Raw genomic sequence first — 19,465 nt, forward strand, 5'->3', positions numbered from 1 at the left:
ACGGGGAGTCTTCGGCCGGCGGGGATCGAACCCACGACCACTCGGACATGGGCCCAGTGCCCTACCAACCAGGCTATCCCGGCCAGGTAAATCAGTATCTGAACTTATAGCATCCAGTTACTGTCTACCTGCAAAAACTCACCCTGACAGATGAAATGAAAATATGAACCCAAATTTAGGTCATTTTAAATTTACTTTTGCGTCTTAATCTTCTCTTTAAAAAAAATTGGAAAAGTCATGTATTCATTTTTTTAAGAAACCTATGCGAATTGTTCTTGTTATTTTGAAATTTACTTTAATTTCCAGATATGCAATATTTTTTGCTCGTCCTTCAGTTTTAAGAAATCTTAATGAACTCAAATTCATCATTAAAATGTAAAGCTCTTAAAGCTGTAGGAATATAGTACTTATTCTAAAAATATAAAAATTATTTATTTACGTTTTCATATAATGAACGTTCAAAAAAGTCATATTTCTTGCAGAATTAGGATATTTAGATAGTGTTACTAATTTTCCCCAGAGTTCCTCAAAGAAAAGTAATATTAATTTAGTACTTACTATGCTTGTGTCGAATCACGTGGTTGTGCATGGCGTGTCAACATTAGAATTTTAAAGCTCGAGTTTATTATCTTGCCGAATAAGTTTCTCGATCATATTTAATTCTATTCATCCAAGTGGCGGAACACATGTGTGTCGAACCTGATAGACTAACTGTCGCTTGCTGGTATACAATTTCATTATATAATCGAAAATCAAGCTATCTCCTAAAATCAAGAATGCGTTTTTTCCTTGATAAAAGTTCTTCCAGCTGGAAAATTATATATTTGATTACTAAGTCAATTCAGCACTAAGAGCAATAGAAAATTGAGGAGGAGGGAAATCCCATTACTTACTGTCTCCTTAGGGAAAAGCATATAGAACGTATCTCAATAAATTTTGATTTGAAGATCCATAGTAATATTTCGCAGGTTCTTTTTCAGATTTTTCAATGTGAAATGATTTCACCATAAACCTTTCTTGGCATAAACGATTTTATTTAGATGCATACTTATGCCACGGCACAAACATGAAGTATATAGAAAATAATAGTAATTAATCACATAATCGATGAAACTTCGCGCTCCATCATAAAACATTCCAGTCTTCTCACACCAAGCTAGAGAACCTCTCAGCTTCTTTTCTTTTCTTAAGTTTTTTCGTATCTCGCAGCGCCATCTATTGTCGACGATTCTTACAAGTCCCCCCAAAGGAAGCACATTCGTCACCTTAGAGACAATGCTGCTGAGACAGAGAGAGAAAACCTGAAAAATACAATAAACAAAAAAAGCAGCAACACAGCTTCTATTCAGGTGATGAAATTCAAGTGAGAGCTCCAAAATATGCAGCTCCCAAAAATCATAAATATATATATAAGTATATAAAAAAAACTATATTCCTTATGATAAATAAAAACATAAATATAAACAATTCAAAATATTACAAAAAAAATTATTTATTTATATATTTTTTCTTTTACACGTTATCAATGTAAAAAAAAAAACACTTTTTTTTTTTTTTTAAACAGCCCTGACATTTAAGTTTTGTTCCGAGTTTAAGACAAATATATATACATGATTTCTTTAGGAATTAACTGTTAACCTTGATAATGCGTCGGCATTTCCATGTGAACTGCCCTTACGGTATGTTAAAGTCATATTGTAGCGTTGTAATGCTAAGGCCCACCGAGAAAGTTTAGCCCCATGAAGGGTACTTCCAGCATTCTTTAAACCGAACGGAAGGACCTTCCATTGGTAATGGCCAGCATGAGTGACAAATGCTGTATATGGTTTGGCGCTTTCCTTCATCGGGATTTGCCAGTACCCTTTCGTTAAATCGATTACTGTTATAAAGTGGGCTTTACCTATTTCAAAAAGTAGGTGTTTTGCGATCTTCATTGGATATGCGTCAGGAACTGTGAAGCTATTCAGAAGTCTAAAGTCAATGCACAGTCTAACGCTACCATCCTTTTTTGCAACGCATACCACAGGATGTGCCCATTCACTGTCACTGGGCTCTATTAGATCCCATTCTAGTAATTCTTTAACTTGGCGATCAACTTCGTCTTGTAGCGAAATGGGGACACGATAGGGTTTTAATCTCTTCGGACTGCAGTCTGCTGTAACTTTTATGTCATGACCATCGACATGGGCTTGACCTGGTTTGCTACTAAAAACATCGGTGTATGATTTTAACACATTGAATAGTTCCTTTCGCTGGTAATATTTTAGGTCACCTTTCATATTTTGCAAGTGGGTCCATAAGTCTTCAGTAGATTTGTCCATAAGATCCGCTGGTGCATAGTGGATATCTCCAAAGTCTTCATCTTGGTCGAAAATGATACCAATATGATCCACTCGAACAATATAAGGCCTTAATTTATTTATGTGGAGTTCCCTTATACTCCCGTTTTCCATTTCGACTTTGGCAGAGTGAGGTCTGGTAAGTTCGATTACAGTAGCTGGTCCTTGCCAAGTACTGAGCAATTTGTGAGATGACGATGGGATTAGCACGAGGACTTTGTCCCCAACATTCAAAGTCTTATCCTTAGACCGTAAGTTGTATCTTGATGTGTATCCGTCTTGAGAGATTTTGGAGTTTTCAGCTGCAATGTCATGAGCTTTTCTTATTTTTCCGATAAGATCATGCAGGTAAGTTTCAATTGAGCGGGATGCAGTGACTGGAACGCTATGTTCGCCTGTCCAGATCTCTTTCAATAAGGATAAAGGTCCCGGTGGCAGTCTTCCATACACCATCTGGAAGGGAGACAAACCAGTGGTGCTATGTGGCACTTCCCTGTAGGCAAACAGAAGATAGGGAAGGTGTAGATCCCAATTTCTTCCATGTTCCTGGATATTTTTATTCATCATTTCTTTTAAAGTCCTATTCCATCTTTCGACAGCACCCATACTCTCGGGGTGTCCGGGAGTGGAAAATCTGGGACATACGCCAAGTAAGTCTTCAAAAGATCGGGTGAGTTTGGCTGTGAAATTAGTTCCCTGATCGGAACAAATCATTTTCGGAAATCCGGTTTGAGAAAAAATCTTCATCAGGACGTTGCATGTGGTCTTTGCACTTATTTCTCTAACAGGGATGGCTTCTGCCCATCTAGTGCATAAATCAATTGCACATATCACAAACCGATGACCTCTTCTGGATGGTGGCTCTAACGGTCCAATGCAATCAACACTCCATACTTCAAAGGGTGTTTCTGGTCTGACGATAGGTTGGATTGGAATTCTATCTTTATATGTGATTGTTCGCTTCAATTGACATTCCTTGCAGCTTTCACAGAACTTCTTAACGTCTTGTTTGATAGTAGGCCAGAAGAATGAATATTTAATTCGTTGAGTTGTCTTTTTCTCACCGAGGTGACCAGCAAGAGGAATTTCATGAGCCATTCTCAGAACTTCTGTTCTTTTCTCTAAGGGTAACACAACTTGTTTGATGTTTTCGCCACAAATATTCTCCGAGTGAAGTAGAATTTCGTTTTGAACTGTATAAGCATTTTTGTTCCTTTTCGCCCATTCAAAGCATTTTTCTAGACTCTCATCTTGTTCTTGAAGAGTCTTAAAATCCAATTTAGTGTCATTTTCCATTCTTGCATTCTTAATGTCTTTTTGTGAAATTTGGGTAATGGCAGCACAATTTGAAGTATTTTCTTTCAATGGTGATGGTTCGTCGCTAGAGTCTTCCCCCTCTGAAGAGGTATTCCATTGAAGATTACTGTGACAAAGCTCAATATTTTCACACAGTATCTCATAAGCTGAAGAACTTAGCAGCAAATCGGTTACCAGCTTCTTTGAAACAGCACAGGTGATAGGTACACTACCATGAAGTTCGTCATTTATTTTCATTTGGAAGATTTTCAGTGGAGTGACTTCGCTTTCTCCGAAAGCAGAAGATATCTCTATTTTACTTTCTCCTTCACAAGGTATGTCGGCGACTAACTTCTCGCGGACTACCGATATCTGGGCTCCTGTGTCTACAATGCCATTTAGAACCACGTTTCCGCATTTAACTCTGACGAGTTTTAAATCATCTATGTTTCCAGATATATCCACGGATTTTGAGACAGGAATAGAAATCTTGGCAGTTAGCACTTCTAGTTTTTCTTTTTCTAAAGGGAGTGGTGACGATTGGATTAGATTGTTTTGGGCAGTTGTAGGAGTGTTTCTAGGTTGCCGATTTTTAAGGCAAAATCTGGATGTATGGCCTTCTCTTCCACAAGTATAACAAGATAGTTTGGAAAACGACCTCTGTAGTTCATCACTCTTACGGGGTGTATATGCGCTTGATGGGCCCTGTTTGTAGAATGATTTGTTTCTTGAATTTCTTTCTGAAGGTGGAGAACGAGGTCGCCACTTTTCATTAGTTTTGTCTTTTGAGGGAATTCCAGTTGTTTTCCTTGAATCATTACGTACACTGTCATATTCGTCAAGCTTATCCGCTAATTTGGTTGGAGAAACGAAATTTGCCCACTCATCAAGAAGGTGGTCTCTTACTTCATGAGGTACCTTTTTCTTAAGTTGATCAGTGATAATGAGATTTTTTAAACTGGCAAAGTCTTTGATTTCAAGTCCATCAATCCACTCTTCGAAATAATTCGTGATTTCATAACAAAAATCCCTCCACGATTTTTCAGTGCTTTTCTGGTGCATCACAAACTTTTTTCTAAAACTTTCAGGATTCAATTTAAATCTCTTTAATAAGATGGCCTTAATGTATTCGTAGTCTTCAAATTTTTCTTCAGATTCTCTACCAATTAGTTGAATGATTTCAGAAGGCAATAAAGTTAATAAACATGACACCCAGTCTTTAGAATCAATCCCTGTTCTTTTAGCCTGTCTTTCAAATAAAGATAAATAAATCACGATATCATCATCCCTTAACTTGAATTTAGGAATGAGCTTAATTAAGTCAACGTTATGTTGTCCGTTTCCATTGGGCGATGAAGTTTGAGTTAGTTGAGTACGGGATTCAATTTCAAGTTTTTTCAACTCAAATTCCATTTGTTCTCTTTTCTGCTGAGCTTCGATTTCGTCCTTCCTTCGCTGTTCCTCAATTTCTTCCTTCCTTCGCTGTTCCTCAATTTCTTCCTTCCTTCGCTGTTCCTCAATTTTTTCCTTCCTTCGCTGTTCCTCAATTTCTTCCTTCCTTTTCCTCTCTTCCACAATTGAGAAAAACATTTCTCTGGCAAACGCTTCATCATATGTGTCATTTTGTGTTATTTTGTTTTTTAGTGTTATAATTTTCATACTTGGATCCACATCAATTTCTAATTCGGTGGCCAACGTTATCAAATCCTCCTTTTTACCCTTTCCCAAAAATGCCATGGCTTAAATTTAATAATTCTCAATCATAAAAAAAATTAACGAAAAAAATTGACTACTTCCTAATTAATATTCCAATAATTTCTTAAAAGAAAACACATAAATGAACATCATTCACAAATCTATAGAAAATGTCTATTTTTGACAAACTCAAAACGAAATTAACAACCTCAAAATACTGAGAATACTTTGTAATATTCAGTTATCGATTTGTTATATAATAAACCTTATATAATAAACTTATGAACATTTTAAATCAATACTTTGTTTACACTAGATATAATATATACTTTCCTACAAGTTCACAAATTCAAAACATAAAAATTATTTTAACCAAAATAATTATTCTTAGAACAAAAATCAAATTCTACGTGAGAATGAAAACTTTAACTGAATATTTTAAATCATTAAATGCGATAAGAAATTTATAAATAACTTTCGTATAAATTTCTCATTAAAATGTACGAAAACAAAATATATCATACGTATAAAAAAATTCAACAATGATACAATTCAATATCAAAATAATCAAATAGAATAAAACAAACTCAGTTTTGTATTTTTTTTTCTTATTAAAAGACACTTGCCTCTTCTTTCAGAAATAAAATAAAAACATTTTATGCAAAAATAAAAGAAACAAAACAATCGTTTTAGAATGAGACTTCCAAGGTTGGTTGACGCCAAATTATATTCCGTTATTTGATACAACCTATGCTTTTTTTTTTTGTTTGGTTTAATAAATCTTAGTTGATATAAATAATAGATCATTCAGCATTCTTTATTTTTCGAAATACGATTGCAACATTATATTTTATGCTGCTTCCAATAATTCCCCAAACAGAATTTAAAAACCACAATAAATTCAATTTTATCAAATAAAATTTTCAATTACGATACCACGCTATATGTTATGCACTGGCGTGCTTCCAACAATTTCCAAAACAGAATTTAAAAACCACAATAAATTCAATATAATGAAATAAAATTTTCAATTATTTGGGACGAAAATCAAAACAACAAGAACAACCAAATTCTTTTTAGAAATATGCTATCTGCGTACTCTGGCGAGTAAAAGAATTCACTTTAGAACACTGGCGTGTTCGTACTCTGACGAGTAAACTAAATTAATGTTCCATGTCGGAACACAAACATTTAATTTCCATTTTGTATAATTTTCGCCCAAATAATTATAATTACTTATTTATGGGAGCATACATTTACAAATATAAAGTGAGCTCTCACCTGGTTTTTGGTTCTGCATCATCTTCGGCGGCTGCGCCAGTAATATTTCGCAGGTTCTTTTTCAGATTTTTCAATGTGAAATGATTTCACCATAAACCTTTCTTGGCATAAACGATTTTATTTAGATGCATACTTATGCCACGGCACAAACATGAAGTATATAGAAAATAATAGTAATTAATCACATAATCGATGAAACTTCGCGCTCCATCATAAAACATTCCAGTCTTCTCACACCAAGCTAGAGAACCTCTCAGCTTCTTTTCTTTTCTTAAGTTTTTTCGTATCTCGCAGCGCCATCTATTGTCGACGATTCTTACATCCATTGACTAAAGATTAACTGATCTCCATAAAATAAATTGCCAAGTGAAATGAATAGATACGTAAGAATGGCACCATACTTTCGAAGAAACGCCCGGTCGTTGGTGACATTTCTGAAGTACTGCTGTAATTCGTTTCATTTTAAATGCACACATTTAACCAAATCGTCTGCAGAACTTAAAATTATATCATTTCTTATAAATCAATGTACAATAGATAGATACGCATTTTCTTTAAATTATACAAAATAAACTCCATTAACGAAAAAAAAATTAAAATCTATTTTGCTCATATGCTTCAAATTTTTGAGACCTACTTCCGGGTTTCTTAGAGTATATTTTTTATTTTAAAAATCTTCATGAAAAAATTTCTATTTGAATGATAAAATAGCTCTTACTCTAAAAAAGAAAAATATTTAATGTAAAAAAACCTATATTTCGTAAGGAGCATTATTATAATTACTATTATTATAATTACTATTGTTATAATTAACAAAAATCATGGGTTAGACTCCTCTCACCGTCAGGCTAACCATGGAAAATTTCCGTGTTTTTCTTCTCGATGTAACACAAATGCGGTTAAGTTCCATCAAATAGTTCTTCACGAAGGCAAATTTCTCCCAATACTTGATTTAGGAGCTCATTTGTCTTCTGGATTGGGTTCGAAATTACAAGGCTACGGAGTTGATCATTGGCAGTCGTAAACTCAGAAGTGGGTCAGCCGTTCAACAACAGTTATAAAATAAAATGAAATATCTCTTCAAGATCCAGGATGGTTCAGGGGATAGAGCACTCGCCTCCCAAGGAGGTAACTTTGATTCGAATCACAGCGGTGGCTGGTCGATACGAATTATTCTTCCTACTTGTAATGACCACAGGGCTGGCTTAGCGTGAAAGATAATGGTAGCAGGATCGTTGATTAGAATTCCCTCTCTTCCGACTTAAACTTGGGTGAGTATTTCTGGTTTTCCATTCCATGTAACGTAAATACGGGTTAGTTCAATCATAAAGACCTCCAATAAGACTTGTTTGACTCAATGCTTGATCCAGGATTTGCCTTGTTTCCTTGGTTGTGCTTAAAAATTTCAAGACTTCTGTGCTGAACATTTGATAGTCATAAACTCAAAATTGGGTAAACGCGTTTCATAAAATAAAATGCACAATAAAGTGCTAAGAATTAATTTTCTTTTTTTTTTCGCTGCAAATGATGGGATATTTCACTCATTTTAGTAACATTCGCTTTTTTTACGCCATCTGCCTCTATTTTCATAGCACTACGTGGTGAGCCATATATTAGCAATTGACTTCACTATCATTGAGGAAAATGATGTCTGCCAAGGGTTTCTCTTGGGGGTGTTGTCAAGATATTTTGGGTTTAGACTTGTTTAACTGTCTAGGAAACCAATAATTATAGTATGTGGTTTATCCATTTTTTTAAAATTATTTATCTCTGTTTCAAACGCTTTTTCGTTACGCGAATGGGTAAACAGACTTGCATTTCTTTAAGTAAGCACTCAAGGGATTTCATGCAACTGCTGGCTTTTTCTACCATAGTTTTGAATAACAAGTTTTCAACATATCAGCAACAAATTTTTTATTTCGCTGAAATAATCGGATACCTGACATGCCTGACTGAAAAAGTTCAGATTTTATCCCCTTGTGCTATTTAATAGAAAAAAAGGAGTATCCTGTTTTGAAATGCTATGTAAAACATGTACCGTAAACCGGGGCGAGTCTACCCATCCAGGGGCGAGTCTACCCATTTTAGTTTTATTTAATTTTCACTATTTTAAATTGCAAATAAAAAAATTTTTACCGACGGAGGACTTAGTTCAGACTCTAAGGAAGATGGCGCTGTAGTAGTTTGATCCGTTTTTATTTATTTGGTGTCTTTTTAACCGACCTGTTCAAACGTCTTTTGAGAGATTTGTATTGAAAATCAGCAAACTTTTAGTTGGTGCTCCGTAAATATATTATTATTATTACTCTTTTCACTTTGGTTCAGTGATAAACTTATCTAAGACTAAGATTACATTAATTTTATATGAAAAAAAACAAAAAGAATGTTAGTTTTGCTGTTGTAAACAAAAAGCCAGAATTCGCGGGGCGAGTCTACCCATTCGTATTTAATTTTAATGAAGCATAATAATATAATTTAGAACTTTGTTTGCATTAAAATTAAGTCATTTTAAATGAATTTGAGTATATTATTTTAATTCTGCATTGATAAATTTATCATTAATAAGAAAATTTATAGGTTAAATATAAATGTAAATATAAAATATGTTTATTTTACCTATTTTTTCAATTTTTATATTACAAAATTAACTTTTTTTATTTAATGCAAGTTAAATAAATTATTATTTATAAATTATTATTACCTCCCAAAAGAATGGGAAAAGGATTTTTCATGATTCCCAATGTTTGAATTTCGATTTTGTTAATAATCTTTAATTATTATTATTTATTAATTATTTAATTGTAAATTTATGTTAATTTTAATTTATTTTTATCAACAATAATCAGAAAAAAATGTTATTTTATAATGTTAATGATTATAAAAACAAAACTGTGATCAAAATGTGATAATTGATCAAATACACAATTTGTGTTATTTTATGAATAAAAAAATGGAATATATAATAAAGTTATGAATTTTACTTCATAAATATCCTATATAGTAACTAAAATAACAATTTAACAGTAAAATTTGATTATTTACAAACAGCGTAACTGTTAATATTTTCTAAAATCGATTTAACAGCTTTAAAGAGGGATAAATAGCAATTCCGAAACACCTATTAAAAGCCTTTTTTCTTTAATATTTACAAAAGTTTGACCACTTGAAAGTTGACAAACTGAAAAAATGGGTAGACTCGCCCCGGTTTACGGTATTAACAATTTAAAACTCGATTTTTCTGGAACTATTAATCCAATTTCGCTAACAACATTTTGTATTTTTCCATTTAAAATAACATACTTTAAAATGATGTAAAAAATTGTGTACCTTACAATTCAAAATTTTTTCTACTATTATTAAATAAAATAATAGAGGGTTTAGTAATAGTTGAGGTATCTTCTCCAAACCATTATGATTGAGTCCTAGAACGTCGAGATCCGATAATTAAATCAAAAGTTATTCTGGGTAATCATTTTTTTCAAATTTTCTTTTATTATTTATTTATTTATTTTCCAAACTGTACATAATAGTGTGGGATGTTTCACCCACAGTTGAAGAATCGAAGGGGGTGGGAGAAATATCTGACTATCATTCGGCGCTTCTGTTCCGTTCTGTAAAAATATATATATTTTTTTTTGGGTGAAATCTCTTCTATTCTGCCTTGAATTTTATCAAATGCAATAATTTTGAAAAGTTTAAAAATAATATTGTCATTTGACAAAGTCTAATGGATTGACCTGAAAAGAATCACTCGAACAGAAATGGCAACTTAAATAAAATAAATAACCGCGGACTCTTATTCCCATCTTCTTTTCTTTAAAAAAATATTTCTGTACTGTGCATCAAATTTTCTTGTACGATGAAGTCAAGTCAGTATGTTTAACTAAATATTGTCTAATATTTATGTTGTTTTTATTGATGAATAAACTTTTTATAGCCCTAGATTATTTGTATAACGTGAATCTTTTAAAAAATATAATTCAATCTAAGCAACAAAAGAAGGGTCAAAAGTAGCTATTAAATGAATAGGACCAAATTATTTTTTTTTAAAATAATTACAAAATTATTTTTTATATTGTTGGTTGCTCAATTTCCATTAGTTAAATCTTTTTTTCAGTTGCCTACCACAACAATTAAAAATAAAAAATAAGACAACAATAAAATATTTTTTTAAAATAACGACACGAAATTGTTAACAATGAAGATTTTCTCAAGTTCCAACAATATTTATGAATTATATCAATTGTTAAAATAGCGATGTTCCAAAAAAAAGTATCATTCTTGATTGAACTGCTATAAAAAGAGGTTTGATTAAGTGCTTTGAGATATTTCAAAATGCCTTTTGGTGTAAAAAAGTGGATAAGAAAGCAAATGTAAGTCAAATTATTACTTAATTAATCATTTATTAGGATATTAATTTGAATTTATTAGGAAATTAATTTGAATTCAAATAAGTAAATAACAAAAAATAAAAAAATATAATAAAAAAAGTTAAACTGTACGTTTAACGAGTGCTTAGTGCCTATTATAGTAATTATGTTCCGTAATATTATATCTGTGATTTGGATTTAGAGTTACCTATATTTTGCAACTATAAATAAAGTATAAGAAATGATTTAATTTAAATATGCTTTTTTAGAAAAAATATTTTTGACGAAAATATTTTTCAGTCAAAATATTTTTCTAAATATTTTGAAAAAATATTTAGAAAAATATTTTGACTGATTAACTCTTCAAAAATAACTAGGTTACAATCATATTAGTGAAATTTAATTTTAATCGCAGTCCCCGATTTTCATAAATATGGCGATAAAATAACAATAGCTAATATGTAAAATCAAGAGACTATTTGATTTGGTGACAATTTTTAGTAATAGTCAAAGGCAGCAAAGTATATCTGGTAACAAGAAATGGGATTTTAGCAAAATTGAACTAAAATTATCGCCAAATCAAGATTAATACCCCCGATTCTACACTAAAGATCAATTTTCGTTAAATTTCACCGAAACTCCTTTTTTGGTTTCCATGTTATCTTTACTGTCTTTATTTTCACTCACGTCAACTTTGGATTACCGCAAGTTTTATTTACCGTTTTGTGATTGGTTCTTGGTTTGTCTTCATATATATTATTGGTTTATTTTCAAATCACGAAATACAAGTGAGGCAGCCCGAGGTTAGTAAACTATTACCATATCGACTATAAATTTTGATTTATATATACCAGCTAGCATTGATGCTATATATGCATATATATTTAGTAAAATGTTTTAGTGTATGTTACTGAATTCTCACAAATTCAGCAATATCTTCACTTGATGAGCAAAAGAACGTAAAATTTGGTGCTAAGCTCTGTCTATAACATTATATTCAGTATCAGTATCGAAGTGAAATTTGTTTCAGTGCCTCAGTAAAGACCTGGTTTCTAAGAACAGGTCGGTGTTACAAAACGTCAACTTGAAGCGAGGGCTAACCCCTGATTAGGCAATTTGTGAGTTAGACAGCATACGTCATCGAACGCTCAGCTTGAACGACGACTGACGTCCGAATCAGCTGCAGTTGGATTACAACGTAACGTTAACGACAGAAGTAATGGCGGACAACATCCAACAGAGCATTGAAATCAGCCAAGATTTTGATTAAACATAGCTTCTTCCTCCTCTTATTCATTTAGCTAAGCTATAATGTGTTTTTTCTTGAACAAAGTCATTATTTGTTCTCTGAAGCACAGGTCGACAATAACAAAATCAATACAAATTCAAAATAAATATTTGTTTACCGTTATTTACGCATGTGCAATGCGAGATAATGTCTGCATTGGACCAACTGCTCACGCTGAGCTAACAAAACAGTATTTCGTTGGCGTCAGCGGTACGTCAACTTCCCACTGACGTCCAGAGAAGGCGCTTGTCTTGAAACCATGGCGTAAGGCACTCTAAATCAAGTCTAAAGAAGATAATAGGCTGGTTATATTCCAGTCGTAATCTTCTTTAAGTATGTGCACTAGGACATATTGCCGGGGCATACGGATGACGACTTTCAGTTTGTGCTTACTACTTTAAACTGGATTATTCAACTAAAATTTGAAACCAACAATAACAGCGTTCCACTTAGTACACGAAATAATTGGTGTCTCTTTTATTTCTATACTTAATTATTCATTTGTACTAAATTGTACAGTCTCTTTCAGTCACAGCTAATTGTGTTTTCTGTATCTTTCAGCATAATGCTTAGAAGTTTTGAATAGATACATTTAGACATACTTTTTTTTGTCGCCCTTTTGCCTCCAATGTACGTTATTACACTGGTTATCATAAATTAAGGAAAAATCACAAAAATAGCGATAACTCTTTCAAAAGTAAGCCAAACCGTGCAAAATTTGCATATGTTGTCCACTAAGAGTAGCTGAGTAAAATTGCAATATGCAAATTAGTGGCGCTGCACTCGGCTTACGTCATCTGCCTGGAGCATAAAAGTCCAAGTTTGAGAGAAAGCACACAAATTTTACTGTGATTGCGACATTGAAAATCTGAGATAGCCAATTCGTAATAATGACCTCTAGGCATCATTTGCCTGAAGAACTACGATGGAGAGCCATCGGGAGACTAGAGGCAGGGCAGAGTCAATCAGAAGTGGCCAGATGGCTAAATGTGAGTCCATCTGTGGTTCATAGACTTTGGAGGCAATTTCAAACCACAGATTCGGCATCTAGGAGGTTCAGTCAAGGACGGCCAACTGTTACGACCAGTGCCGATGACCGATATTTGACATTAAGTGCACGCAGGAATAGAACCGCTACTCCGACACATCTTAGATCCTCTCTTGCTGCAGCCACCGGAAGGTTGGTGTCAACGTCAACTGTGCGCAGAAGGCTCCACGAAGGTGGTCTGTATGCGAGACGACCAGCCATTTGCGTGCCGCTCACATCACGCCATAGGAGAGACCGTTTGCAGTGGGCCCGACAACATGTCCACTGGACGTCAGATCAATGGAGGCCTGTTCTCTTTACGGATGAGTCCAGGTTTAGTCTAGAAAGTGACAGTAGACGTTATTTGATATGGAGAGAACCTGGGACCCGTTATCATCCATCAAACATCCGTGAAAGAGATGCATACGGAAGAGGCAGTGTCTGTGTTTGGGGAGGCATATCCTTAGGAGGGCGCACATACCTCCATGTCTTTCCAAGGGGAACCGTGAATGCTCAGGTTTATCGAGACAACATCCTTGATGCTTATGTGCGCCCATATGCCGGGGCAATTGGTGATTGCTTCCTGTTACAGGACGATAATGCAAGACCACACAGAGCTCGCATTGTTGATGATTATCTTCAACAGGAAACAATTACTCGCATGGAGTGGCCAGCTCGATCCCCGGACTTGAATCCTATCGAGCACGTTTGGGATGCTCTAGGGAGGCGTGTATCTGCCATCAATCCGCCCCCTCAGACCCTTGCCACGCTTGCAACTGCTTTACAAGAGCAATGGCTCTCACTTCCTATTGAACTGATAGACCGCATAATTGAAAGCATCACACATCGCTGTTTGTGCTGTATTGCTTCTAGAGGCAATCATATTCCATATTAAAGGTACTTTTTCTATTGCAAACCGATACTTCCAATTTGTTTATTTTATACATGTGCTAATTTCTATACTACTATTAATGTCTGATAATTTCTTTTTATGTTGTTTAATACCTTACTATGTGTTGTATATTGTGGGTAAGTTTCATAAAATTCCATGTGTAATTTCTTGAGTTATCGCGATTTTTGTGAATTTTCCTTAATTTATGATAACCAGTGTATTTCATTTGTATTCATTGTAGTTGGATACCCGCAAGTAAAGTTGTAGTCGTGATATTTATGAATTCAGAAGACAATCGAGATGAACACGCAAGCATGACGTCACTTGAATATCCAATTAAATTAGATTTTAATCATATGGTTAGGCATAATCATTTAAATTTTTCTCGAGTTGCAAGTACCCGATTACAGCCAACTATAATTATTGCGGCAAATACAGAAAGAAAATGCTTCAATATTTACATTTTGAAAAGGATAATTGATAAGCTAAGATTACAATAATAGAGACGCTGGAGGAAGTTAGTAATAAAATTTATATGGCCTTTCAAATAATTTCTCTGAAATCGAAAGAATAAAGAATAAAAGAATCACATTGAAAATTCCTTCATTCAACTCAAAATACCCAAAATAACGATTCCGAATCTCAGCACCCGATTACCTTTGAATACAAAAGGTGTTCCGTTATGGCTGCCTTCAATGTACATTTTCAGAGTCCTCGCTGAAAATGAAGTAAAAAAATGTACGAGAAAAAAACCTAAAATTTACCTTAATATAATGATTCACCATTAAAATTAGTGTGAGGACTAATAACATAAAAACATGTTTCATCCATGAATGTAACTTGAAAAGGCTTCTAATAATTAATGTTCCCTTCATCGCTGTTTCCAATGTCAATCAAACATATTTTGATTCTTTAGGTACATTTCCCTTGATAGTAATTTTCAGATTTCGGAAATGCTTTTCTTTTTACTTCAATTTTTGACCTCTAATGTATGTATATTTTTACTTCGTTTTCGACAACGATTTAAAAAATATGTATTAAGGAGAGAGTGATGAGGGATAACACAGTATTTTTAGATCCTATATCAGTAATGAAATAACAAATTCACACTTTAAGAATCGAAAATTAGAAAAACTAAAAAAAATTTATCAAAAAACTAAATCGAAAAGCTAAATAAATGTTTTTAAAATCTGAAGAATAATTCGTTTGGCTGAGCTAGAAAGAAGAATATCAGCTCTATCGTTAGTGGATAGAGAAAGGAAGTTAAACACTGTAATTATTAAAGCCTTAAAGCAAAATTTAAGAAAGAAAGGTATTTAAAAAGGTATTTTGACTGAAAAAGCATTTCAAAATGTTGAGGTTTGCATTACCCATTAGACTTGTCTCTGTAGTTAAAATTATTGTTAATGATTATTTTTATAATTTCTCCATAACATTTATTTAAGATAGTAAAGTGTGAATAGGGTAAAATGGATGATTAGGACCCATGTTCTGTCATTTTAATTTTCCTTTTAGAGTCAACGTCAAAAGATCTGGCGTCAAAAAGTATGGCTATTTGGTGGAAGATGGTGTGATTGAGAAAAAGAAGGGAAAGCCCTTCAACCACAAATCTTTTTTTAAAGATGTTGTGTTGGACAACTATGATGTGATTAAACCCTTCGTGGGAAGAATTGGATCAGAATACCTGAATCTCAATTTGGCTCAGGTAATTTAATATTGCTTGCTTGTATCATTAAGGCTTATTTTACTTGTAATTTATATTTATTTCTCGATTCTATTTTTATAAATCCATATAAATAAGGGTAAAAATTCTGTATTCTACTTATATGCGTGCATGTAACTAACCATCTTTAAGCCAGCTAGAATCGTAGCATTAGGCATTAAAAAATACAAGCCTTCGTCGTGCTAGTGTAAAAACATGGTATTAAGGATCGTGCGGTTTGTTTGTTTTCAAAGTTAGCAACTTCAGTTTTTTTTCACTTTTAAATAGCAATGATACTAGATCGATATAAATAAATTGAAAGTTCCTGATAACACTGACCCAATAAGAGTTAGATTTTGTGCTCGCCAAGTTTTTTTTTCTTTGTAAAAAGGTAAGAAAAAACAGTGTTGTGCTCATTATTGATAGAGTAGAAGGGGTTTTATTTTGAGATTATGATGTTAAATTTTTAAGAAATAGAAAAGGATGTAGCTCTTCTAATCATAAATCTTTCATTTTCATTCAGAAAAACGTATTTTTCAAATCTCAAGAGATAAGATAGTTACCGAACTTTTTTCTTCAGTATCTAGCTCAACTACCTGGACTACATTTCACTACATATCTAAAGTTGAAAATTCTATTTGAAAGAAAAAATAAAAAATTCAAAAAAATTATCAAATAAACCAAATTGATTTTCAAATGCATCAAAATCATGCGTTCAAAATGGCCTTTTTAGTATAGTAAAGTAGTATACTTTAAATATATTCTTCTATTACAATTTAGAATTTTATTTAGTGTATGTCAACATTTATTCTCCAATAAAGCTTATACAGAAATTAATTTCATTTCATCCAACCTTTTATTAATCCCATATTTAAAAGTTCAATATAGATTTTTTTAGAGGAAATAGTATAATCACTGTTAGCCTGACCTATGGAGGGTCAACACAAAATTCTTTTAAAATTCCTCACTAGCAAAATGATTTTTAGAAAAATTAGTTGAAATTTTATAACTATTTATAATTCCCTTAACACTAAAAATCAAGTTTTTAAAGCAATAATAAAGTGCCTATTTCTATTCTATAAATAGATCAATAGGTAAAGAGAGCCTATTGGAAATATACAGACAAAAACTATTGAGTTTTTAAAATTTGACTTTTTTTTAAATTTGCTTACATATTTTTTGCATTTTAAAAATTTACAATTAACGGAATTTAATTTTCTTAATTAACGTAGATCTACTTCGAACTGAATTTTATTTCTTTCTAAATTTACGCTGATGTAGTTAGATTTATATTTTTGTGACAACTAGGCTATATTCAGAAAATACGAAAATGTGATTTGCTGTTACATTTCGTTTTTTGTTTTCAATGTCTTGCTTAAGAACTTTTTCATTTAAGCCATTTTTTCATTATATTAGTAATATATGATCTGTGAATTGAAGTTCAACAATTTTATTTTGTTATTGACTTTTCTACAGCCAGAAAATCTGGATGCAGCCTTCTCCGGTGATCCTAATGACACTGGCAATTCCTAGATCCAAAAAGATCCAAATAATTGTAAGGACTAAATTGTTCACACTTTGAATGTTAGTACTTTCTGGACATTTTCAACTGAAATGTGAAGAATTTGACACATAATTTTTGAGTGACATGAGCCCTTTAGTGAATGGAAAACTTTCCCGACTGTGCCAGAAAGACTTAAAGATATTGAAGAAATGTTGATTATAGTGTGAAGTGAGCCCCTAAAAGGGTGGACTCTTTTTGAGTGATATGAGCCCCTTAAAGGGTGGACTCTTTTGTGTGATATGAGCCCCTGAAAGGATGGACTCTTCTTGTGTGATATGAGCCCCTAAAAGGATGGACTCTTTTTGTGTGATATGAGCCCCTAAAAGGGTGGACTCTTTTTTAGAAACTGAGAACTTTCCGGACTGTCATAAAAACTTAAAAATATTGAATGACTATTGATTATAATGTGATATAAGTATAATAATAATTAAAAAAAAATTTGAAAAAAAATATAATAAAATTAAAAAAAAAAAAATTTCATTATTGATCTGCTTTATGTATTGCTTCACATAACATAAAATCCTAATGTTTTCCTTTGACAATCTTTTAAGGTAATAAAAGTTTACCCTTGTATTTAACACTTGATTTGAATTCTCAAAATTATATCTTTAAAATTGTATAAAAACAATTGCAAACATTCTAAGGTTATTAGTACTTTGTGGGTTAACCAATTTTTACACTGGCGTCAAACTGATGTCATGTCTGTTAGCATAAATTTTTCATATTTTTTATACTACATGACTGAAATTTGTGTATGATACTTATGGTAGATATATATTATGTATTACACTTTTCTATACATGCTTTTACTTTTTTTACTTTTATGGCGCCTTAAAAAATATATTAAAATATTTCTAAGCGTATTAAACAGGATAATTTATCTCAATAATTTTTTAGTTTAAATCAATTAGAATTATTCAGTTTCCTGAATTTTGGTTAAATTGGATTGTCTTATTTATTATCTGATAATGACATAACAAATTTAATTACATCTATGACAATTTGGATAACAGACATGACATTATTAACAAAATTATTTTTTTATAATTTAAATTTGCATACTATTAAAAACAAGCTCAATTTCTAAATAAAACCAAATTTTGATAATGACCCTGATAGAAATCTCACTTCAGTACAAAATAAAAGCCCGTTTAAAATTTAAAATAAAGGAATGTAATAACACTGAACATGATTTAAGCAGTTAGAATAAGATCAGTTCTCAATTCCTCTCGGAAAACAGTCTCAGAAGCAAAGGGATAAATATATGATCAGATCTCGGTGAAATTCCATTTTTAGAAACAATCAACGTATGAAATGTATCAATCAAAAGTTCAATCACAAAAGCAAACATTTTCAAAAAGGTTCAAGTTAGGGTTTTAACAAATAGGGAGAACATTAAATAGGAAATCCTGAAAACAGAATTGCTTAGCAAGGAGCTAAATACAAACAAACATTGCATAACCAATGTCAATGAGAAGTGATATTGATGTTCATAGATTGTTGAGTTATTGACGGCATATATTGTTCAATAAATGTAGTTCTATTTTATTATATTTTTAAATAAAAGTTCCAAGATTTCTAATTTAAAAGCTTTATAAAAATAATAAATTTTCACTTAGACATTAGCTTTTAAGTCGAAACATAACTAACGTTACACAAAAACTACATGCAACGTTTCAAAGAGTTCTATGATAAACGTTTTTTAGTAATATGTGTTAGAGTAAAGAAATTTTTTCAAAATTAGCGTTTTTCAGAAAGTGAACCTTAAATGCAAAAATATTCTGAAAACAAAAAGTAATTAATTATTCAAAAACTAATTTCTGAAAATTAATTATATTTGTCTTAAAAATATAATTTATTCAAATAAAAAGGATTAAAAGGCTAAAAGTATATAAAAAAGTTTTTTATATAGTTTATTTAATACAGTTTTGTTCTCGAGAGTTTACTTCGGGTTTCAGTTTCGTCTCTAAGAATACGGGGAAAAAAATATAGCTTCATTTCTAAAATTCTT

At 32.2% G+C, this 19,465-nt stretch overlaps 1 protein-coding gene across 1 annotated transcript; it reads right to left on the reverse strand.

Annotated features, from left to right (window-relative positions):
- Positions 1 to 1,619: 1,619 nt before the first annotated feature.
- LOC147807142 (uncharacterized) lies at positions 1,620 to 5,048 on the reverse strand. Its single transcript, XM_087168789.1, has one exon. It carries the CDS (start codon positions 5,046 to 5,048, stop codon positions 1,620 to 1,622), a length of 3,429 nt encoding a protein of 1,142 aa, XP_087024915.1.
- Positions 5,049 to 19,465: the final 14,417 nt, after the last annotated feature.

The sequence above is a fragment of the Parasteatoda tepidariorum genome, chromosome 7 (genome assembly GCF_982258835.1).
Source record: "Parasteatoda tepidariorum strain Cologne lab strain chromosome 7, Ptep-v5.0, whole genome shotgun sequence".
In the NCBI taxonomy this organism is placed as follows: Eukaryota; Metazoa; Arthropoda; class Arachnida; order Araneae; family Theridiidae; genus Parasteatoda; species Parasteatoda tepidariorum.